The sequence below is a fragment of the Arvicola amphibius genome, chromosome 12 (genome assembly GCF_903992535.2).
Source record: "Arvicola amphibius chromosome 12, mArvAmp1.2, whole genome shotgun sequence".
Classification (NCBI taxonomy): domain Eukaryota; kingdom Metazoa; phylum Chordata; class Mammalia; order Rodentia; family Cricetidae; genus Arvicola; species Arvicola amphibius.
This window is the reverse complement of record NC_052058.2, coordinates 13775028-13800153: the sequence shown is the minus strand read 5'-3', so window position 1 is coordinate 13800153 and position 25126 is coordinate 13775028. Positions and strand designations below refer to the sequence as shown.

At 42.5% G+C, this 25126-nt stretch overlaps 1 protein-coding gene and 1 non-coding gene across 3 annotated transcripts; both read left to right on the top strand.

The window, feature by feature from the left end:
- Positions 1–8616: 8616 nt before the first annotated feature.
- Positions 8617–24166, top strand: Cnih4 (cornichon family AMPA receptor auxiliary protein 4). Of its 2 annotated transcripts, XM_038350067.1 has the most exons (5): positions 8617–8754; positions 11567–11635; positions 14420–14532; positions 20075–20215; positions 23562–24166. In XM_038350067.1, exons 1-5 carry the CDS (start codon positions 8686–8688, stop codon positions 23587–23589), a joined length of 420 nt encoding a protein of 139 aa, XP_038205995.1. In that variant the 5' UTR covers positions 8617–8685; the 3' UTR covers positions 23590–24166. The 2 variants fall into 2 exon arrangements, with proteins under 2 accessions (XP_038205995.1, XP_038205996.1); XM_038350068.1 differs by lacking the exon at positions 23562–24166 and having other exon boundaries at positions 20122–20215.
- LOC119799618 lies at positions 13466–13628 on the top strand. Its single transcript, XR_005282898.1, has one exon. It is a non-coding gene; the product is annotated as a U1 spliceosomal RNA (small nuclear RNA).
- Positions 24167–25126: the final 960 nt, after the last annotated feature.

Below are 25126 nucleotides of genomic sequence, written 5' to 3'. Positions count from 1 at the left end.
TGTTACACAGAGAAACCCTGTCGTGAAAAAACAAACAAACAAAAAATACTTTTTAACATTCTTAAGCACAGTGGTTAATACAGAGATACTCAGGGGAAGAACAAGATGAAAACCATGTGAGTATGGCTTTCTTCACCCTTTCAAGGGAGGATTGTGCGCAGGAGTTTGGGCAGTGGGCATGTGAAGGAGCCTCTGAGTTGTCAGTGGTGTCTGTTTTTAAGGTAAATTGTTCAAAGAGTAATTTACAATGAGGTTTAAATGGTTGTAAAGAAAGGTGGATTCATGAGGGAGAAGCGCTGAGAATACAGAATGGGTTGTCATTTACTTTCTATCGTGAAACACACAGCCAAGTTAACTTAGAGAGGGTTGGTTTGCGGCTCGTGTTCCGGAGGGATAACTATGATGGTGAAACAGAGAGTAGCAGGCAGGCGGCAGCTGGGGCAACAGCTAAGAGGACACATGTCTAACCATAAACAGAAAGTTTTGAACTAAATCAAATTGGTAGGAATCTTAGGAAACCTCAACGCTTACACTTCAGTGACAAGGCCACACCTATCTCTTCCCCAGACAACCACGGACTGGGGACAAGTATTCGAGTGCCCGAGGCTGTGAGGACTCTTCAAACCACCACAGTAACCGTGCCTGGCAGTCTTTACAGTTCTGGATATCAAACCCAGAAGTCTCATAAATGATAATCACCCCACCAATTGAGCCACATCAAGTGAACTATATCCATCCCTCCGAATTTCATTCTTCTTAACACCAGAATAATATCCCATTATGTCTCTCTGTGTGTGTGTGTGTGTGTGTGTGTGTGTGTGTGTGTGTGTGTGTATCCATTCATGTCTTGGATGTTTAGGTGGGTTCCATAACTTGACTCTTGGGAATAGTGTTGTAATAAAATATGGGTATTATGTAGGTATCTCTTGTGTACCGACATTCATTTGGGAATATACATAGGAGTGGATCGACTAGATCATATGATATTTTTAGGAATCTTCCTACTGTCTTCCATAGTATCTGTGTAATGATCTGTCCTGTCCCTTTAAGAGACAAGCCCCACCCACTTCCTCCCCTACCTCTGCTGAGGCAGGCAGATTTTCCTTCTAGCTTGCAGCCTGAGTCTCTTTTCCTACTCCCTCACTAAGAGGCAGCTTCTGTCTCTCCCTTCCCTCCCCTCCTCTCCTCTCATTCTTCCACTTCCCTTCCATAACCCACTAAATAAATATCCAACCTCACTCTGCATGGCGTGCCTATCCATCCGTCTCTCTGCCGGCCGCCTGGCTCCCTGCCTGGGTCCAGCCACCTTAGGAGACCTCATGCACTGTCCCTGCCTGGGACTGGCTGCTCTTGGGACCCCCTGCCCACGGTCTGTCCCCGCTCCAGGACCTGCAGCATGGTCTCATGGCGTGCTGCCTGCTCCAACCACTCGGGAACCGGCACCATTTTACTTTTCCCATTACAATCTGTAGTAGTTTATAATCCCATAATTAGTACCTAAGGTGTCCTTTCTCTCCAAGTCCTTGCCAGCCGTTGTTGTTAATTATTTGTAATAGCCTTTCTGACTGGAGTGAGATGGAATCTCAGCGAAGAAGTTAGGTACATTTCCCTGTGTCATGCTGCTCTCAATAGCAGGCATAAAATTTTACATTGCCATCAACATGTATAAGAACCCAATTATCTAGCCAGGAGGTGGTGGCACACTCCTTTTAATCGCAGCTCCAGAACAGGCCCCAAAGCTACAGAGAACCCTGTCTTGAAAAAACAAAGCAAAAAAAAAAAAATTCAATTATTCAAAGTGAACACCTTGGCTGATTTTGTCATCCCAGCATTCGGAGGCTGAGGCAACAGGATTTAAGTTTGAGGCTGCAAGTTTGAGGCTAGCCCATTCCACTTGGTGAGTTCCAGCCATTCTTGGCTATCCTGTGAGACCCTGCCTCAACAACAACAACGGATAACAAGTATTTCATGTCTTCAGCTGTTGTGTTTGTTTTACTCTTTTGGGGTTTTTTTGGGGGGCGACCACCCAGCTCCCAAATAAATCACATGGAGGCCTATACTTTCTTACAAATGCCCAGGCTTGGCTTGTTTCTTGCCAGCTTTTTATCTCTTTTTAAAAATGTGTTATGTGTTCTGCCTGCGTGTATGCCTGCAGGCCAGAAGAGGGCACCAGATGGCTGTGAGCCACCATGTTGTTGTCTGGAATTGAACTCAGTACCTTTAGAGGAGCAGTTAGTGCTCTTAACCCGAGCCATCTCTCCAGCTCTCTTGTCAGCTTTTTCTTCCTCCCTCTCTCCCTCCCTCCCTCCCTCCCTCCCTCCCTCCCTCCCTTCCTTCCTTCTTTCCTTCCTTCCTTCCTTCCTTTTTTTATGGTTTTTTGAGACAGGAGACAGGGTTTCTTTGTAGCTTTGGAGCCTGCCCTGGAACTAGTAGACCAGGCTGGCCTTGAACTCACAGAGATCCGCCTGCTGGGATTAAAGGTGTGCGCCACCACCACCACCAGGCTATCTTGTCAGCTTTTCTTAAATTATCCCGACTACCTTTTGTATCTGGGCTTTTATCTTTCTTATTTCTGTGTATCTTACTTTCACTCTTACTCCATGGCTGGCTGTGTAACAGGGTGGCTGACCCCTGATGTCCTCAGCTCCTTGTTCTCTTGCTCCTCTTTCTTCCTAGAGTCCTCTTATTTATACTCTCTGCCTGCTAGCCCTGCCTATTCTTGCTCCTGCCTCACTATTGGCCATTTAGCTCTTTATTAGCCCATCAGATGTTCATCAGCAAAGCATCAACAGCTTCACAGAGGTAAACAAATGCAGCATAAACAAAAGCAACACACCTTACAGTAATATTCCCAACATTTATCAACATGTATTTTCTGTTCTTTTCATAGTAACCATTCTAATAGATGTATCACTTCATTGTAGATTTGATTTACATTTTCTTAGTGGCTAGCAATATTGGAAGTTTTTATGTGCTTATCAGCCATTTGTATAACCTTGGGGAAATGTCCAGAGGTGTTCTTTCTCCATTGACATTTTCTTCCTTCCTTCCTTTCTTTTTTTCCTTTGACTTTCCTTCCTCTCTCTCTCTCTCTCTCTCTCTCTCTCTCTCTCTCTCTCTCTCTCTCTCTCTCTCTCTCTCTCTAACAGAGAACTTGGAACTTGCTTGGTAGACCAGGTCAAACTCACAGAAATCTGCCTGCCTCCGCGCCTGAGTGCTGGGATTAAAGGAGTGCACCACCACTGCCTGTCTCTGAATTTGCGCTACAGCGTCTGGCTGTTGGGTCCTCTGCAGCTGGAGTTGCAGATGAGTGTGAGCTGCTCGTGGTGCTGGGAACTAAACCCCAGTCCTCTACAAGAGCAGCTAGTGCTCTTACCGCTGAGATATCTCACTTGTCCCCAGGTTTTGCTTCTTTTTATTTGTTTGTTTGTTTGTTTTTTTATGTTTTGAGACAGGATTTCTCTGTGTAGCCTTGACTATCCTGGAACTCACTCTGTAGAGCAGGCTGACCTCAAACTCACAGAGATCCACCTACCTCTGCCTCCCAAGTGCTGGAATTAAAGGCATATGCCACCAGTGCCCGGCAGGGTTTATTTATTTTTTTGTATATGAATAAAACTTCATTGAGATAATGTCTAGCTCTGTAGCCCTAGCTGGCCTAGAGTTCACTCTGTAAACATGAATGGTTTAGAGTACCATCTGCCAATTCCTCCTGAGTGCTAGAATTAAAGGCATGTACCACCATACCTGGCCTGCTGACATTTTAATACTAATCATTTCCTTTTTATAAATTTTGATTCCTGGGCTGGAGAGATGGCTCAGCAGTTAAGAGCATTGCCTGCTCTTTCAAAGGTCCTGAGCTCAATTCCCAGCAACCACATGGTGGCTTACAACTATCTGTAATTAGGTCTGATGCCCTCTTCTGGACTGCAGGCATACACGCAGACAGGCTATTGTATACGTAATAATTAGCTAAATAAATATTTTAAAAAACAAATAAATTTTGATTCCCCGTAGTTTAAGATTGCAACCTTGCTCTGAGTTTTCAGGTTGAATAAGAAAGAAAATTGATCATAATGGGAAATGGTAATTTAATAATTGTGGTTGATTGTGGTGTGAGCTTTTACACTTTCTTAGGATTAAAAAAAAGCATATACAGAATTCAGGACAAACAGGCCCAGTGTGGTAATAAATGTAATCCCAGGACTCAGGAGGCAGAGGCAGGTCCTGAGTTCCAGGACAGCCAGGGCTACACAGTGAAACCCTGTTTCAAACAAACAATACAGGACCTTCAGGGTTTTCTGTTCCATCTTGGGGAATGTATATGAAGTGAGGTTTATGTGGGTTGTTTCTTTGTAATTTTTAAAAAAGGTTTTATTTTACTTGCATGTGTCTGTATATGTGTGCAGGTGCTTGTGGAGGCCAGAAGAGAATGTTAGATACCCTGGAACTGGAATTACAGGCAGTTGTGAGTCTTCTGATATGAGTGCTGGGACCTGAAGTGTGGGTCTCTGCAAGAACAAGTGGTCTTTGCTACTGGAATATCTCCCCAGCCAGCCAGTTTTAATTGTTAAATACATTTGTTTATTTGTGAGTGTGTGCATGCACTCAATGCATGTGTCACTGTATGTTCCGTGGCGCACATAGAGAGGTGAGAGGACCTCCAGAGGTGTTGGTTCTCTCCTTCCACATGTGGCTTCACACTTATAGGTAAGTGCCTTCACCCAGTTGGTCATCTTGCCTGCCCATTCAGGTCTTATTTTGTTTGTTTTTATTTTTGAAAAATTTATTTTTATTTTGTGTATATGGTATTTTGCCTCCTAAAGTCAGACTTTCCTTGGTCTGCCAGCTCACAAATAATGACACAGACTTATTATTATTATTATTATTATTGGCCTCGAACTCACAGAGATCTACCTGCCTCTGCCTCCAGACTGCTGGGATTAAAGGTGTATACCACTACAGCATGGTTTATTATTAATTATTAAAACTTGGCCTTAGCTTAGGCTTTTCCTCAACTAGCTCTTTTAAATTAAATTAACTTTTTTTAATTTATGTTTTGCCATGTGACTCAGTTACCTGTCCTCTGTAACGTATGTCTGACTTGTTTTACATCTTGCTGACATCTCTTCTGTGGACCTAGATTCATCCCAAGTTCCTCTCTTTGCCCGGAAGTCATGCCTATTCTCTCTTGCCTTGCTGTTGACCATTCAGCTCTTTATTAAACCAATCAGAAGGTGCCTTGGCAAAGACACATCTTCACAGTGTACAATATACCACAACACTATAGTTACAGTTTTCTTTAGTTATGATAGAAACTAAATTGGGTATAAAACTTTGGACTCACCAAGAAAAGATAAATTAAAGTATTTTCTCTGAATTTGCCAAATACAAATGGACTGGATATGTGAATATAGTTTTTACCTGATACTTGTTCTTATTATATGTAGGTTAGAGTTAAAAATCTTTCTTTTTTGATTAGACAAAAAGTGGGAAATGTTGTGGAATATTTGTTTGCACTGTAAAGATGTGTCTCTGCCTAAGACATCTTCTGGTTGGTTTAATAAATAGCTGAATGACCAATAGCTAGGCAGGAGAGACTAGGTGGGACTTCTGGGGAAAAGAGGAACTCAGGGTTAGAATCTAAACCTGCAGGAGATGCCATTGAGACCAGGAACAAGTCAGACATCCAGGACAGAGGAGAGGTAACCAAGCCATATGATATAACATAGATTAATAGAAACAGGTTAAGTTATAAGAGCTAGCTGGGAAAAAGCCTAAGCTAAGGTTATGCTTTCATAATTACATAATTTCATAATGGTCTCTCTGTTGTTATTTGTGAACTGGCCACCCAAGGGAAAGCCTGAATGCTTGCTGCAGTGCTCCCAGAGACCAGAAGTTATCAAATCCCCTGGAACAAGTTACAGATACTTGTTAGCTACCATGTAGGTGCTGGCAGTCAAGCCCTGGTCCTCTGGAAGAGCAGCACAAGCACTTAAGCTCTGAGCCGTCTGTTCAGCCCCCGGTTTGTTTTTAATGAAGTCTCTTCTGATATTCATTTGTAGTCTTTTTTCTTAAGTGCTAGTTATTTACAGTGGAGGTACTAGGAGTACAAAAACCAACAAAATATGCTGCCTTTATCAGAATGTAGGGAGTGACTGGCTAAGCATGCATATTTGACTGCCTTTGACTTCTCAAAACCTATTTTTTAAATTTTTTAGCTTTTTTTCTAAGTGTGTGGGTGATTGGCCTGCAAGTCTGTATGAGCACCATATGCATGCAGTGCCTGAGGAGGCAAGAAGAAGGCATTAGATCCCCTGGAACTGGGGTTACAGATGGTTGTGAGCCTCCGTGCTGGGAGTAGAACCCAGGTCCAGGTCCTCCAGGCCCCCCAACACACCCTGCTTTGATTTTTTTTTTCTCTTTTGGTTTTTCAAGACAGAGTTTCTCTGTGTAGTGACTGCCCTGGAACTCACTGCGTAGACCAGCCAGGCTGGCCTCAAACTCACAGAGACCCACCTGCCTCTGCCTCCTGAATGCTGGGATTAAAGGCCTGAGCCAGCACTGCCTGGTCTCCTTTGAATTCTTAAAACTCAATTTCTTAAACTTTTTCCATCCCTTGCAAATATCCAATACTATTTTCAGTGCTGTGTGAGTTCCTCAGCCTGGTCTCTGCTGGCATTCAGGTGTTTCCTCATGCCCTTCCAAGTGCTTAGAAGTGCTTTTAATCTACACTGTTTACCTTCTGTCTCCCCTAACACTTCCCATGCAAGGTACAGTCTTGTGGGCACCTTCCATTTCTGTTCCTTGTATCTCTAAGACCTAGAACAGTGCCTCGCAGACACTAACATACATATGTCAGAGAGTTGATTTGATAGAGGCATGGGCAAGGTACAGTGGGAGCATAGTGATAATCTGGGACAGAAATCTTAACTGTACCTGTAGCTTTGACCTATGAACCCTTAATGAATCTATGGATTTGCGACATTGTGAGGCAAACCCAGTTTGTTTTGGCTTCCTTATAATGCTCTTATCAAGCTTCTCTCTTAAGTGACCTTCTTACTGATAAACTCGTTCTGCCTTTTTTACACATTTAGTGTACCAAATGGCCATAACAATTTTTAAAGTAAATCTGATCAAGGTACTTATGTTAAAGCTCTTGGGTGGTTTTTCAGGTAAAAGTTAAACAGGCTGAGAAGATGGCTCAGAAAGCAAAGGGCTTGCAGCCAAGCCAAGCCTGACAATGCAAGTTCTGTCCCTAGAACCTACGTGGGAGAGGGAGAGAACTAACTCCTACAGGTTGGCCTCTGACCTCCACGTGTGCACCAACCTAGCTATAAATACACTAAATTAAGAAATGTAAACAAAATTACAGAAAGCTAATTCCCCCCTCCAAAAAAAAGTTTTCAAGGTGCATGTAACCTTGTCCTGCTTTGTTTGTTTGTTTTTGAGACGGGGTTTCTCTGTAGCTTTGAGCTTGTCCTAGAACTAGCTCTTGTAAACCGGGCCATACCTCCAGAGTGCTGGGATTAAAAGCATGCGCCACCACTGCCCGGCTTCCTTTGACTTCTTAAAACTCAATTTCTTGAACTTTTTCGATCCCTTGCAAATCTTCCAATGCTATTGTTTTCAATTCTGTGTGAGTTCCTCAGCCTGGTCTGGGCTGGCTTTCAGGTGTTTCCTTATGCCCTTCACAGTGCTTAGAAGTGCTTAAATCTATACTCTTTATCTTCTGTCTCCCCCCACACCCACTTCCCATGCAAGCTGCAGTCTTGGTGGCTCACTCCGTTTCTGTTCTTTGTATCTCTGAGACCTAGAGCAGTGCCTCGTAGACTGTTCATAAAATACAAGTTAAATAAATGCATGAGTGAGTAATTGGCTTCTGAAGGCTTGTCACCCACTGAAGTACTTTTTCAGTATTTAATTGCTACCTTACTGCCTTATTACCCCCAGAGCACTTGTTTGCTCCGTTCATTTCTGCACTTGAAATGTAAGACAGCTCTCGGTCTACAGTAGGGGTGTCGTCAGAACTATTTGCTAAGAGAATGAACGGTTGAGTAAAACCCCGGATTCTTGTGAAGATCTTAAGATTCGGAGATGTGAAAGCTTGTTGTTACCGAGAATAGGCAAGCAGATGGGCAAGCTCTGGGGGAACAGGTCAGGAACTGAAGCCAGCAGTGGTAAGACTGGATTTGTATTTGGGATGAGAAGTTGTAGGATGCAGGTGAGTAGCGAGCAGACACTAAAGAGCCCTGTGTGGAGGCGCATGCCTGTAATCCCAAATTAGAGGTCAGCCTGGGCTACAGGGTGAGCTCCTACCACTGGGGGAAGAAAAAAAGCCCATTCCCCCCAAAACCAACAATGGTGGACATGGAAGGATGGATGGAAAGTAAAAGAAACACAAATTTCACACACGGTGAGTAACTCCTTATTAGTGTCCACGGGTTACCAGCTCGGTGTCAGTAGTTTTTCACTAAGGTTGTGGCCCGCCTTCCCTTTCCCTCGGGGGGAAGGGGAGAGGACGTCGGGGGGGGGGGGGGGGGGGGGAGAAATAAGAATAGCGAACTGCATTTCCCATCATGCATCGTGCCGGGAGGAGTCTTTCCTGGACCACAACTCCCGGCATGCCGCCTGTCCAGGCGGCGCGGCCCGGAGCTGGTTTGACGGGAGGAGCGGCGGCGGAGGATGGAGGCGGTGGTGTTCCTCTTCTCGCTCCTCGACTGTTGCGCGCTTATCTTCCTCTCTGTCTACTTTGTATCCTTGCTTGAGACGGGCTAGGGCCGCCGCTCATCCCTAGGGCTGCCGCCGGGGCAATGGGCGGAGGGCGGGCCGGGCGGGCGCTGGCAGGTGTGGGGTGAGGGGGCGGCGGCGCGGGCCCGGGTAGCGAGCGGAGGAGCCTAGCTCGGTCTTTAGCCGGCCTAAGCCAGCTTCCTTCAGCCGCCCCTCCGTCTGCTCTCGCCCGCAGGTGCCCCCCCCCCCCCCCCCGGGAGATCGAGGCAGCCGGGGGCCGGTACTGGCGGGCGGAAGGTTTTGTCGCCTTCTCTCGTCCCCGGTAGCACCCTTGCCCCTTTGTCCTCATGGGTGTCTGCGCTTCTGGGGACTCTCCACACCTAGGGGATGACTCATTCCAAGAACCGGCGATGTGCTTCCTTCACGTGCGGCCCTTTAGAGAGTTTTTAAAAAGGAGTTTCTTCAGAAGCATCCACAAAGTGTTTTTGGTTGTCCTCGGCAGTGGGAAATCTGTAAATTCAGTAACTATATGTGATTTAGTCCCCCGTTTTGAAACCTTAAAAAAAAAAAGTCTTGCCCGTGTTAAAAGTCAGTATTTTCTATAGTACTTTCTGTGAAGGTTTCAAACAAAATTTTTCCGGCAAATTGTGTTCAGCAACCTAGCACTGTAGTAGCTGTGTGGCTACATCACTTCCAGGTCTTAGGGGATCTTAGTGCTTGTAGCACAGTGTTGTATTGCTGTAGTGTAAGACACAGTCCAGTTTTTTTTTTTTTTCTTTCTCGAGATAGGGTTTCTCTATAGTTTTGGAGCCTGTCCTGGAACTAGTTCTGTGGACCAGTTTGGCCTCGAACTCGCAGAGATCTGCCTGCCTCTGCCTTCCAAGTGCCGGGATTAAAGGCGTGCACCACCACTGCCCAGCCCACAGTCCAGTTTTAAGTAATTAACTATGACTAGAAAAGTGCATTAGGATTTTTGCATGTTACCCTTTTTCCTTCAAAATCACATCCCTTTTTCTGATCAAATTTAACCTCTTTTTTGGCCTTATGCAACTTCTAGGATAGCAGCTCAGAGTATATTTTCCACTTTGTTGTGAACTAACAGTTCGTTTTAATAGGAAGGGACAAAATTGGGAAATAGAAATCATTGCTCTACACTGTCTCTTACCTGCTTCTTTAGGATTGGAGATGTTTGTTTCTTAGATACACACAATGAGAACTTGTGTTAAACACCAAGCAGTGTCTGCCCTATTGCAATTATTTAGCATCAGTTTTTACTTTGATGATTTCTAATAAAAAGAACCCTGTGTTTTATTACCTTTGAGGAATTGACTAAAAGGGCAAACATCTCTTGCTGAAGTTCTGATGACCACTGCTTAGCTTGTGATAAAAGGAACCAGAGTTGTTTGACAATCTGAAATGCTTTTTATTATTATTATTTTTGCAGTTTGGAAAACTAGATTTGATCATCTAAAACAGTCTTGGTCTATACCAGATAATGTATGTATGTATATGTTAACTGGAATGTTTAACATTGGTTGCACATTCAGGGTGCATTTTGGTGAAAACACATTACTGTGTTGTAGGATAGTTGCAGTAATAGCTTGACAGGGAATAGTTGGAGAAAGGTCAGAATAGACTTCATGGAGATTATAGGAGTGTGTGGAGTTTGAGTAGTGAAGAGACCTGCAAGAAAAAGGGGACAGATATTTATAGACACTGGCCAGGGCAAGGTGCAGGGCAGGCATGTTCATCATGGTTGCTTTAGGCTGTAGCAAGAAATCAGGTAGGGAAGGAAGTTAGATCAAAGAGGAGGGCAGTAGTGAGTCACTGCAAACTTTTGACTTACCAAAGTGCTTTAGGTCAAGGATACACAATTTCTGCTAGAAAATAAGTTCCAGCTATCTCTTGTTGATCTGGGGGTGTGGCTCAATGGTGGAGCACCTCCATAGAAGAAGAGATAAGGTGCTGGGCCAAGAGAGTAGGGGAAATACATTCCTATGGTGACCGCAGTTAACAGTGTATCCTGTTTGTGATAAATTGGAAGACTGAAAGTTGCATGCTTTTTACCACAGAATAACCATGTGAGATAATGCATCCTGCCTGGAGAGGTTGTATCATTCTACAATGTATATATTATTTGAAACTTGTTATATATAATAAACAAATGCAATTCTGTTACTTTAGAAGCTCAAAACACAACATTTTAGTAGGAAGCTGAATCTGCAGAGTAAAGTCAAGTTAGGAGAGTTTGGGAGATAAACCTATTGGGAAGAGGTTCTTCTGAATTTGAACTGTAGTGTCAATTGTGGTATTGGCATTGCCTGGTTATGAATTTGTGGGGAAAGTGATGAATAGGTGATACTTGGTTGAGAACATTTTACTTTTTACTAAATTTTACCCTTTTTTTTTTTTTTGAGAGTGTTTATTGTATCCTCTAATGCCCTTGATATCCAAATTCACTATGTAGCTGAGGGTGGCCTTGAACTTCTAATCCACTAGTCTCCTGAGTGCTGGAATTGCTTTCTGAAACATATATAATGTTTGGTTGTTAAACAAGAAGTCTGTGTGCTCCTGACAAATGGCTCATTAGGGTAAGTGCCTGTTGTGCAAGGGCCTAGTTCTGCTCCCCAGCACTGGGGAAAGTGGAAGCAGAAAGGTCCCAGGGGCTTATTGGCCAGTCCAGTCAAACAACAAGTTTTAGGTTTAGTCAGAGACTAAAACCAAGGTGGAAAGGAGTAGAAGATTGTCAACACCAACCTCTGGTGCATACATGTGCACATACATAGACTGTACAAACATCAGAATTATGTATATAATTCCTTATCTTGACCATCAGATCATTACATTGTCTGATTTAGAATGTGATTACATTAATGCTAGATCGTGTTGCTCAAAATTAAACAAGGTAAGACAATGCTCATTTTTGGTTGAAGTCAATTCTTTTCATATTAAGTTTTATTATAGATCATCAGAATTTGCATTTTTTCTTTTAGATTCCTAGGTATTCATTGTAATGTTGTAGCTAGAACTGCTGTGTTTTACAGTATTTTAGATCATGAAATTATGCTAGATCTGATTTTAAATATTGTTTCTTACTATGCATGTTTCTGGTCTTCTTGTCTACATGAAGCTGATTGTTCTGGTTTTCTGTGCCCATACTGCCACCTCCCACTCATGGAACAAATGTTCAGTCTGCCTTTTGTTGAGTGAAAGATCTTTCTTGTGTGGCTTGTGGGAAAAAATGGACTTGGTTAGTTAGTTTGCTTTAAGGCCATTTCATATTTAGTATAATAACTTTATATTGACATAAGTCCTCTGAGTGGGGAGTTTAATCTAGATAGGGGAAAACCATTTGTTCCTGATCCATTTTATGAGCTGGACAAAGAAGCTTTCTGGATAAAAATAAAAATTTCATGTAAAAATATATTGAGGGGCACTTTTTGCTTGACTTAAAAAACAGTACCCATGTTACTTCGTATCTTAAGTCTATTGAAAAGAAAAGGTTCAGAGGAGTTGGTTGTTAGTTATTCCCTTACTGAAAACACCTGCTTCCTCATTTTTATTGCTGTTGTGCCATACCTGGCTTGTAGCATCTTTTTTTCTTTTCAGAGTAAGTTGATGTTTCAGTATTTGAGTCACTACGATCTACTCTCTATAAGTCTTCATTGCTGAGCCTCAGAGTAGACAGTGATAATATGCCCCTTAGACTCCCACCTCCCACCCTTGTAGTGATGCACATCTTTAATCCCAGCACTTAGCAGGTAGAGGCAGGCAGAGTTTGAGGTCAACCTGGGCTGCAGAGTGTATTTAGGATAGCCAGGGCTACACAGAGAAACCCTGTCTCAAAAACAAACAAATGAACAAAGGGAGAAAAAGAGAAAAAGGTGTGTGTGTGTGTGTGTGTGTGTGTGTGTGTGTGTGTGTGTAGGGGGAATAATTGTCACATTTCTTTATTTCCTTAGTTTTTGTTTACCGCCCTTTGATACTATTTTCTACACGGTGTCATTCTGGTTGTGGTGGTCAGTGCCTGTAATGGCAGTATTTAGGAGGCTGAGGCCAGAATTCTGCTATGATTTTGAGTCCAGCCTGGGCTTCATAGCAAGACCCCTTCTACTTTCTCTCCCCCAAAATGAATTAGTAAAAGATTAAAAGGATGTATCAGTCCCCTGTTCTCCCCTCCCTACCCCGCTCCGAACCATTTCTTTTTCAGGCCAGCATGTCTTGCTGCCCTCTAATTTGGCTGTTCCGAGGCTGTTTCATAGTTCTCATTTGGTTGTGGAGCCCCTGGTTCTTGAGTCTTGTGTCTTCCTTCTTGGCTACAACTTCATTTTGGGGGAGTAGCTTCTTGAGGTCCAGCCAACATGTGGGAATTGGAGTTCTGAAATGTTTGAACATATCTTACTTGAATCCTTGATTCTCTATCTGAGTATGGGGTTATAGTGTGGCAAGATTTTTTTCTTTCTGACTTTTAAAAACATTGCTTAGTAATCTGTCATCCATTGCTATTCAAGTTAATGCCCTTTTATTTTTAGTTATGTTTATGTGTATGTCCGTATGTGCAAGTGAGTACAGGTGCCTGCTGAGGCTAGAGATGTCAGTTCCCACTGGGGTTTGAGTTATATGGGGTTGTGATCTACCTGATGTGAGTACCGGCCACCTGCTGGTAAGGATGAACTCAGTCACTGTGTCATCTCTCCAGTCCTATTTTTTTTAATAAATTTAAAAAGTGACTTATATACTTACCTGCCAGGGAAGATACCATGACCATGAAGGTGGTATTCCAGGGCAAGGCTTATCCATTGCACTCTGGTTGTGCTGACCCCTGAGATTTCTCCAAATGTAGGAAACTCGACTGCATAATTTGTGGTAGTGAGGGACTACGTTCGCCCTTTCCCCTGACTTAAAAAAAAATTATGTTTTTATTTGTCTGTGTGAGTCCATGCCACCTGTGTGCAGGTGCCTGAGGAGGCCAGAAGAGGCATCCCCTCAGAGTTATAGGCAGTTGTGGGCATTCCCTATGACTGCTAGGAAACAGACTCAGGACCTCTAAGAGTGGCCAGTGCACTAACCATTGAACCATGTCACCAACCTCCTATTTAAAACTTCTGTTCTTGTTTTGAGGAAGCACCTCACTAGGTAGCCCTGGCTGGCCTTGAATTTGCAGTGATTTCCCCTGTCTTCCTAGTGCTGGGATCACAGGCACTTACCATTACAACTGCTAATTATTTTACTCTTATCTTTCTGAATGGCATTTGCTTCCTCAGGATAATGGAGATGGGAAATTTTTCTGTGGGGTAGGGGTGAGGAATGAGGAAATATTTGAAGATGAACATTCTAACTGAAAAGGCGTGTATATGGATATGAACCACACTAATTTAGAGCAGGAGGCTTTAGCATATTGACATAGATGCTGGAATAGAAAGTGATTATTACTCTGCTTCTTCCTGAGGTGTTCAGACTGGCTTATGGACGAGTCTGAGACTTTGCTTAGGGTGAAATAGAACTGAAATGTAAATATTTCATTTTAAAGCTGTTAACTGATGTATTTGCCTAGGGTAGGAAGTTATAGTCCTGTCTGGGGTTTCTGAGTCTAAGCTAAAACTCTGTGCACATTCATCAGTTTAGCTTCCGTGTCATGTTCAGACAGGAAAGGTGGATCAGAGATGTAATGCCTTGTTCTTCATTGCAGTGGGTAATACCAGAGGTGATGGGCCATGCCCTTGTCACTGTGCTCATGCTTGTTTCGTTGCACTGGTTCATCTTCCTTCTCAACTTACCTGTTGCCACTTGGAATATATATAGGTAAGCATAGTTGGTTTACCATTTTGTGACAGTAGTTCTTAAGAAACTAACAGCTGGGCCTGGTGGTGCATGTCTGGTAGTAATCCCAACATTTGGGAAGTAGAATTAGGAGGATTAGGAGGTTTGAGTCTAGCTGTGGCCATTTAGTGAGTTTGAAGACATCCTAGACTACATGAAATCCTAGATAAAAGAAAATAAGAGCATTTCCCCCACAAAATATCCCAGTGAATAAAATAAAGAACAACAAAGTACTTATTGTAGTGAGGAGCTGTGGGCGGCATTCCCGCCGCCCGGCTCTCGGCCACCTGGCTAGTTTATGCCCCAAAATAACAACACACAAACTGCATTCATTTAAACACTGCCTGGCCCATTAGTTCCAGCCTCTTACTCACATCTTCATTAACCCATATCTAATAATCTGTGTAGCACTACGAAGTGGTGCCTTACCGGGAAGATTCTAGCATATGTCCATCTTGGGCCGGAGCTTCATTGCGTCTGACTCCGAGAGGAGAGGTATGACAGTTTATTAACTTCCCTTCCCAGAATTCTGTTCTGTATATTCCGCCCACCTAAGGGCTGGCCAATCAAATGGGCCAGGCAGTTTCTTTATTAACCAATGAAATCAACTCAAACAGAAGACCCTCCCACATCAACTTATAAAATCAGAATAAATCATTGTTTAATCTGGTATATTGGACAGATAGTAGTTTGCATGACTCAGTCATATGTTTAAGAGCGATCTGTTGCTAACTTTGGGGGGTAGTTCCCAGTCAGCACCAGGGTATGTGGGAAAATCCACCAAGGCGGCATGGGTTAGACTTTTCTATCTGGGGGTAAATAAGGAAACATGCTTTCTGCTGGTAACCTAAGAAAAAAGGAACAAGCACACACTTTCCTGATGGTAGCTAATCTTCTCCTTTACTTTATCTTAATCTGTTGATAATCTCTTACATACATACATCTCTCTCCTGCTCAGTTATGTATTTCAGTATTCAGTTACAATATCTCTATCACATGACTGCATATCTTTTACGTACATTTTTCTTCTTCATCTCTTTTCTATACAGTTTCATTTTCCTTGCCTCCACACAGTTACAAATCTCCACACAGACATAGTTTGACATCTCATTTACATATCCTTTTCCCATACAGCACTTTGGACAGACTCTAGGTGCAGCTCCTCTATGGAGCAGCAGCTCCCACACATAGCTCTTTCTCCCTCCCTCCCTCACTCACACATACTTCTTTATCATTCATTCATTCTCTTATACTTCTCTCATGCTGCTGCTGCTCCTCCTCCTCCTCTTCCTCCTCCTCCTCCTTCTTTTCTTCTTTTTTTTTTTTTTTTTTTTGGTTTTGGTTTTTCGAGACAGGGTTTCTCTGTAGCTTTGGAACCTACCCTGGAGCTAGCTCTTGTAGACCAAGCTGACCTCAAACTCACAGAGATCTGCCTGTCTCTGTTTCCGGAGTGCTGGGATTAAAGGTGTGCACCACTACTGCCCACCTGGCGTCTCACGCTTCTCTCTCCTACAGCAGCCTCTCCTGCATGTCTCTGCCTCGCCACTCCTCCTCTGCCTCCACTGCCTTCTCACAGCTAAACTCTGGACTATTAAGTTACGTCTTTAGGGCCCGACCCCTCTTCTTCCCAAAACCCAAGATAAGTCACGTAGTTTCTCTCAGGCTGGGAATGTCACAATGACTGGACAGTGAGCAACTGTGGCCCTACACATAGCTCTCCGTTGGTGAGAGTTCCCAGACAGTAAACAATTGGCTGAACCTTGAGGTTGGAGAGTAAATACAGTCTAAAGTTGCTTCAAGTTCTGGTGTTGAATCAGTAAAGCAACTCATGGAAAAATGACCTTGCATATGTGTCTCTAGGGTCAACCAGCCTGTTTTGAATCTGCTCTAAAGTTAGCTTGTCTATGTAAAAGACTGTCTTTGTGACTGAGAATTCTTTGTCAGTATGAGTAATGTAAAGTATCCTAGTATTATTTCCATTCATCAGGATCATCTTCCTAACCATTCATAGCTATATGTGTACCCAATAAGTATAAAACACACCATCAAAGGGCTGTGGAAAGAATCCCACAACTGTTCTTATTATGGAGGCATAGCAGTGGTACCTGAGAAAACCACGGACAGGAACAACTAGTTATCCACTGTCAGTAACCCTACAGTTTGCCAAGTGGGGCTTCCCAAGTGAGTCAACTTGTTAAACACTAGTTGTCACTGCTGTATATTCCCACAGCAGTCTAGTTGGGTGGTGGTAGCACACACCTTTAATCCCACCATTTGGGAGGCAGAGGCAGGTGGATCTCTGAGTTTGAGGTCAATCTAGTCTACAGAGTGAGTTCTAGGACAACCAGAGTTACACAGAGAAACCCTGTCTCAAATCCTTTTCTTCTAAGAGTAGTCAAAGGCTTGAGAAAATAAGGACTTTTATTTGTCTCTATAATACTGGAAATAAAATTGCATTTTAGTACCTGCAGAGTACACAATTTGTGTTTGGGATTTTTTTGTTTGTTTATTTTGAGGTTTTTGTTTGTTTTTGCAGTACAGATTAAATAATATAGAAAAGAATTACAAAGACTCGCCAACTTTTCCACAGCTGAGGCAGGAACTAATGGAGAAGTCAGGGAGGAGTGCTGTCTACATCATCATTAGTCAAGAAAATGCACCACAGGCCAATCTGGTGGGGCCATTTCTCAACTGACGTTCCTTCTTCCGAAATGACTATCTTGTATCAATGTACTATCTAGTTTTATGTTAACTTGACATGAGCTAAAGTCATCTGAGAGGACAGAACCTCAATTGAAAAAAATTCGTCAGCCAGGTAATTGGGACATACGCCTTTAATCCCAGCACTCTGGAGGCAGAGGCAGGCAGATCTCTGTGAGTTTGAGGCCAGCCTGGTCTACAGAGCGTGCTCCAGACATCCAGGACTACACAGAGTGTAGTAGTGAGGCGGCAAGCCTGCTTTTTGTCCTGCCTGGCTCCCTCATGGCTAGCTTAGCCCTGGAAATAATAATACACAAATTGTATTCTTTTAAACACTTTCTGGCCCATTAGTTTTAGCCTCTTATTGGCAAATTTTTATATCTTGTTTTAACCCATATTTAGTAATCTGTGTAGCACCACAAGGTGGTGGCTTATCGGGAAGGATCTTAGCCTGCGTCCATCTCGGAGAGGAGAGCTATGGCATCTGCCTGAGGCATCTGCCTGACTCTTGTTTTCTTTTTTCCACATTTTGTTCTGTCTACTCTGCCTACCTAATTTTTTGTCCTATTAAAGGGCCAAGGCAGTTTCTTTCTTTCTTTCTTTCTTTCTTTCTTTCTTTCTTTCTTTCTTTCTTTCTTTCTTTCTTTCTTTCTTTCTTTTTTGGCAGTTTCTTTATTAACCAATGAAAGCAACACATAGACAGATGACCCTCCTCCATCAACAGAGGAACCCTGTCTCAGAGGGGGAAAATGTCTCCGTAAGATCAGGCCAAAGGCAGGCAAGCCTGTGGGCCATCTTTTAAAATTAGTGATTTGTGGGGGAGGGCCCATTTTGGATGGGTACACCGCTGGACTGGTGGTCCTGAGTTCTATAAGAAAGCAAGTTGAGCAAGCCATAAAGTGGCACTCCTCCATGGCCTCTGCATCAGCTTCTGCCTCCAGGTCCTTGTTCAGCTTGAGTTCCTTCCCTGACTCACTTCATTGATGAACTGTGATATGGAAGTATAAACCAAATAAACTCTTTCCTCTCCAAGTTGCTTTTGGTTATGGTGTTTCATCAGCACTAGCAATCCTAAAACAATCATGTTGATACAAAGCTAGCTGCACAGTAGATGAGGGATGTCCTTAAATCTCTCTCACCTCTACCTCCCATGTGCTGAGATATCAGGCATGTACTAGTGCTGGGGACCAAACCCAGAGCTTTGTGCAACCTAGGCAAGCACTCTGCCAACTGAATTTTATCCACAGCCCTATCTACTTGACTGCTCATTTACAGATTCTGGAAAGACACATATAAAGATGAGTGCACAGTCATCTTTTCTGACTGGCCTCTTAGCAAGTCAAAGTATATTTGTAGCTTGTATAAGCACTCTTCCTCCCCCCCCTCCCCCAATCTGGGATTGAAGGTTTGCCCACCACAACCAGCTAAACTCAGGATTTTGTGTATGATGGGAAAAAGCTGTTCCACCGAGTCACATCTGCACCCCACATTTTATGTTTTTAAGTAACTTGAGGGAGACTTTGCATAAGCAGTATGTATTGAATAGAGAAGTGTTCATGAGTATAGAATAGAGAAGGGCCAGGATATTGAGAATTCAGTTCAGAGAATGGAGAAGAGAATATTTTGTTGGAACAGGGTTGTATTAGTGGGAATGAAAAAGAGATAGCTTATAAAGGGTAACAAAAGACAGGAATTCAGTATGCTGGCTGTGTAAGATGAGAGAGACAAGAACTGGGGTTGGAGAAAACCTTAAGGATCACCGAGGAACTAGGTAGTGGAATTCTAAATTGTAATCTTTTGGAGGTTTTTGGAGGTGTTTATTCAGGTGTGGTTAGGCCAGTAGGATTTAGGGGAGAGTTTAAATCTTGTGAAGCTCAGAGAGGCTTTTACATTTCACAGAAATGACATTGAGAAACTGTATGTGGCAAGACTGACAGAATCAAGAAGCCTGGACGTGCAAGCAGGAGGAGGCTGTTTATGGAGCTGGGTTCAGACGTGTGTTACACATGTGGCACGGTCTGGATGGTGAAGTGTAGGCATAAACGTTGGTTCTCTCCTAGTTTTCCTTCTCAGTTTACGTAACAAGTTTCTGAGAGCCAGGTGTGGTGATACACACCTGGAATCTCAGCACTCAAGAAGCTGGGAAAGAATGATCCTCAGGTGCAAAGCTAGACTGATTGTATAGTGAGTTAGAGGCCAGTTTGTCTGGAACACAGGGTAGGGAGACCACTCTGGTCAGAATGCAAGCATGATGGCTGAGATCAGATCCCGGCACTCGAATGAATAACAGGTGGGCCTGGGTCCGCCTGTAATCCTGACTCTCGCTCGGGTGGAGGCATGCGATCCCTGGAACAAGCTGGCTATCTAAACGATGAATCAGAGAGTTCGGGGTTCAGGCAAGAAACCCTACTTTGATACAGAGTGTGGAGAGCAATTGAAAGCACCTGATGTCAACCTTTGGCCTCCACATGTACATCACACACACAAACACAAAAAGACCCTAAGAAGTTTCTGAGAACTTTAAAACATTAATTTGGTTTTGGAACCTCCTTTAATTTATATCTAATGAGAAAGAGCTAAAGAGAGACAGACGATGTGTTAAAAGTTCTCAGAATTTACTAGGTATTATTACTACATTTGTTTTAGTGGGTAGAAAATTAAATGAAAAAAGGAAAATCAAATGGTAGCCCAAGATGTCATTATACTGCTCTATTTTGTTTGAATTTAAGGCTGCAAGGACTGGCCTACATTTGCAGGTTGATTACTGTTTTCCAGTATTCACGCTGAGATTTAATTTCCCTCTAATGTATGTATCTTTTGTCAGGTTCATTATGGTGCCAAGTGGTAATATGGGAGTGTTTGATCCAACAGAAATACACAATCGGGGGCAGTTAAAGTCACACATGAAAGAAGCCATGATCAAGCTTGGTTTCTACCTGCTCTGTTTCTTCATGTATCTCTATAGGTACGTTTAAAGTCCTTTTTACAGCATGCTGGATGCTGTTTTGGTTCATGAGATATTATTGTACTATAAGATTTTGTACTGGCATTGTAAAACTTTGGGGGGATTATGTGAGTTTATTGTGTCTGCAGAGATTTTTTTTATGTATGTCATTAATTTAGTGTTCTATCTAACCTAAGAGAGGTTTCTATAATACCTAAGCTGTTGAGGCTATTAACAGGTTCTTAAACTGTCATTGCTATTCGTCTTCTGTCTTAGAATCTAGCTAAGGGTTTTCACTGTTCCATTACAAAGAGCTACGGAAGTGTGTGTTTGTGTGTGTGTGTATGTGTGTATTCCTAATGATTAGAAACTCTTGTTCTGCCAGGCATAGTGTTAGCATGGCATTATATGTTTTTAACTTCAGCATTCAGAAGGCAAAGGCAGGCAGATCTCTGAGTTGGCCTACATAGTGAGTTCAGGCCAGCCAGGACAACATGGTAAGATCCTCTCTCAAAAAAAAAAAAAAAAAAAAAAAAAAGTGGGGAGAGAAATAATAGAAAAAGGGAGTTGGAGAGATGGCTCAGTGGTAAGAGCACTGGCTCTTTCAGAGGATCCAGGTTCAAGTCCCAGCACCCTCATGGTGGCTCATCTCCATCTCTAGCTTTGGTTTCACCTCTGTGGGTACCAGGCATGCACATGGTGCACAGACATAGATGAAGTTAAAAAAAAAAAACTCATAAAGTAAAACATTTTAAAGTGTTTGTTTGTAGGTTTTTTTGTTTGTTTTGTTTTGGTTAAGACCGGATCTTGCTATGTAACCCTGGCTATCCTAGAACTCACTGTGTAGTCCAATCAGGCCTAGAATTTATGGCAATCCTCTTATCTCATCTCCATAGTGCTGGTATGATAGGTGTGAACCTCTATTTCTGGAAAGATAATTTGTTTTTGGTTTTCAGTTATTGTAGTTTTATGTGTATGGTGTTTTGCGTGCATTTATGCTTGAGTACCACATTTGTGCCTGGTGCTCTAGAGCTCAGAAGAAGGCGTCAGATCACCTAGAACTTGAGTTTCAGTTATGAGCTGCCATATAGGTGTTGGGAACTGAAACTGGGTTCTCTGCAAGAGCAAGAAGTGCTCTTAAGCACTGAACCATGTCTCCAGCTCCAAGATACTGGTTTTTAAAAACCATTATTTTAGCCAGGAGTAGTATTGCACATCTATAATCCTTGCCTTTGAGAGGCTGAGACAGCAGAATCACAAATTCAGGACCATCCAGGACTACTTAGTAAGTTATAGCAAGATACTGTTTCAAAAACAAGAAAACAAGGGCAGTGGTGGCTCACAACTTTAATCCCAGCACTCCGGAGGCAGAGGAAAGTGATGTCTATGAATTCATCCTCACATCAAGTTCCAGAACAGCCAGGGCTGTTACACAGAGAAACCTTGAACTGAAAAGAAAAACAAACAAAAGACCCAAAACAAACAAGTAAGAAAACAAAAAAGTGGAAGTAGCATTTTAGGGGCAGGTTTAAGATGTAATTCTTTAGCGTCTGTGTGACTCTTGTCTAGAGTGCTCTTCCCCTTTCTATCCTCCCTTCCCCTTGTTAGCGTAAAAGCTCGTCATTTTAGCCACATTGTTGTTGCTTTACCTCTGAATGTCATTCAGAGTTGAAAGGGTTAGAATGGATGCTTTTGTTCAAAAGTGGTTGTATTACCAATTAACCAGCTTTTATTTCAGGAGTTTTATGCATCTTTCACATCTGCTACAATAGCAGGCATTCAGGGATTGTTATATGGAATTAAAGTTTTGGAAAAAATGTTCCCATGTATAGAGAATGGTGGAGCTCAATGGGCCTTTGGCTTGCAGGTCAAGGTGCTCACCTAGTGGGATCTGGGTTCTACTACCTAGTGTGAGATTTGGGAAGTGCTTCTTAGCCTCTGTGTGCTTTGGTTTTCATCTGAAATGGCTGTTACTAATTTACCTAATGGATTATAGCATGAACGAAGTGCATGTAAAGTGCCTAAATTTATTACCTATAGTAAACTCAAAAATCTTTTCAAAATACTAGCAACTACCTTTAATCTGCACTGTATACTGAGTAAGTTTGATATGCCTGTTTGTTAGTAACACCAAGGATATTTCTGAGCATTGCAGTAGTTTTGGTCTGTTGATCAAGATTGATCTTGATCAGTTGTTCAAGAGCGAGGTTGATCCCTGTCATTGAAGAGAAGGACTATATTTCATTGTGAGTTTCTTGAGTATTTCCTGTCTTTATGTCACATAGATTCCTGTGTGAAAGCATTGAGGTTGGCAGTTACAGACTGGAGTAGTATATAGAATGAAAGAGGGGGCCTGGGTCTTGCTGTCCTCACAGTTCACTAATCAAGACTAGCTTGCAAGCCAGACCACACAGGCGCTTCCCAAAGGAGGTGCTTCCAAGGCTCCTTGTGAATAGAAACTACTGGGTTAATAGCAGAATGCTGGGACTCTGCACAAGGCAGACATCTGGATAGGGAGTTCACGTGTGTGGTTGTTGGTGGTGGTTTTTGATTGGCCATAGCTTTTATTTTTATTGGTCTTTTTGAAACAGGGTTTCTCTGTATAGTCTTGACTGTCCTAGAACTTGCTTTGTAGACCAGGCTGGCTTCTAACTCAGAGATCGCCTTCTTCTGCCTCCTCAGTGCTGGGATTAAAGGCATGTGCCTGGCCATATTTTTTCAAAAAAATATTTATTTATTTATTTATCTATTTATTTATTTTGTATGCAATATTCTGTCTATGTGTATGCCTGCAGGCCAGAAGAGGGCACCAGACCTCATTACAGATGGTTGTGAGCCACCATGTGGTTGCTGGGAATTGAATTCAGGACCTTTAGAAGAGCAGGCAATGCTCTTAACCTCTGAGCCATCTCTCCAGCCCCTGCCATATTTTATTTGTAAAGAGTTCATTGTTGATTTTAGTGTGTGTCAGTGCTTGTGCATGTGGATATGTGCATGTGAGTGCAGGTGCCCTTGGAGGCCAGAGGCACTGGGTCCCCTGGAACTGGAGTTACAAGTAGTTGTTGTGAGCCACCTGACATGGGTCCTCTGAAGAGCCAAAGTGTTCTTAGCTGCTGAGCCATCTCTCTAGCCCCTACTTATTTTTTAATGACCATACCAAATTGTTTCAGATTTTACTCTTCCTCTTATCTTAGTTTGTTTACTGTTTTAGTGAAAACATTAGAGGCTTTTATCTGAGCATTGCTATTAGGTTTAACTGACTGCAGTGAGCGTGTCTTGGTGAGCCTGGGGGATGCAGGGCTGAGTAGACCTGATTCCTGGAGAGTCCTAACGAAACATTAGTAATTCCAGTTTCTTCTTTCCACAGTATGATTCTAGCTTTGATAAATGACTGAAGCTGGAGAAGTCGGGGTTGAAGCCAGCCTACACAACACTGCACAGTTGAGGAGCCAGAGACTACTTAAACCACCCTTAAAACCATGACCATAGCAGTATATATTTTGGTCTTTGAACAAAAAAACTATTTTTGCTGTATTTTTACCACATAAAGTATTTACAAAAAATAAATTGAGTTTTTGTAGATTTCTGATTCTTAACCCCAACACATGAAGGTGTTTCATGTCCTTTGTGGCTGTTTGGTAGAGGTAGGAATGTGTGCCAGTTTTGCATGCCAAAGAAATAAAGGACACACCTAAAAGAGCCCTTACTAAATGAGCTGGATTGTCTTGAAGTCTGAAAAGCCAGAGCAATACAAACCTGAACAAAAGAAGAAAGTTAATTACCCCTTCTTTATATTGTAGCAACTTCATGTTAATGTGGCTTAAGGATTTTGGGGACTTTTCAGCTAAGCCTTTCAACAGAAAATGACAGTTTAAAATATATTTCTTTGCAGTATTTGAAACCTTATAAGGCATGTGCTCAGATACAATGTAATTCCTGCATATAGAAAGGAAAAATAAATTTTAAAATCAAGATTTTATCAAGAGCTTTCATTTTAAAGCTTGTATCTCCATGATTCCCTCCCCACCCCACCCTCACACATCATAATTGTTCCATTTGTATTTCATCTCTAGTAATATGTTTTAATGGGTTTGAAGAGGTGACTTGGTGGAAGACACTCAGAATTAGGAAACTGGTTGGTCATTGTTAGTGAAACAACCTGTGGGTGCTCACTTGGTGCAGAATTATCTCACCTCCTTTTCTTCTGCACTGATCACTGTGTGGATTGTGAAACCCAGTACAAGCCACTGCATGCACACGGCAATACCTAAGCCCTCTTTAAACTCTGGCTCAGGCAAAAGCAGTTAACTTCCTACTCTGTTTATCATATCTTGCAGTGCAGCGTGAATCTGGCAACTCTTCCTCAGTCCTATTTGCACTTTAATGTCGGTATCTTAGGCACTGATATTTAAGAAAACATGACTGTTAACTTTGGCATGATGAACCTTGATGGTAAAACAGTGTGTGGTTTCCCAGAAGATTAAATGTTTAAATGTTGCCTGTCTTATTGAGTGAGAATTGGTAGAAGCAAGACAGCCAGGAAGTGAGATTCCCTGTCACAATGGGAGAGGTGCTCTGTCTACACCAGACAAAAGGATTTGGGATGACATGCAAAATAAATTTGGATCTTTGGGACTTTGAAATCATGGAAATTCTCCCAACAGTAATCTTGTGTTTCAGCCCGGGAACAGGCTAAGAAGCTGTAACATTGTTACAGTTACTTTGTATTTACCTTTTTTATGCTTTTCTCCCTGGGATACCTTCTGCTTAACAGCCCACCTGCCATTGCCTGTCAGTGTTACTCAAGCTTCCCAAGCAGAGCTGCTGGAGAATTCATAGAATTGAGACAGGCTGTCATACTTCAAGTGGCTCCAAGGTAGTGAAGGACTTTGGGCTAAAATGTTTCATCTTCTCCAAGTATTCTTCACCCAA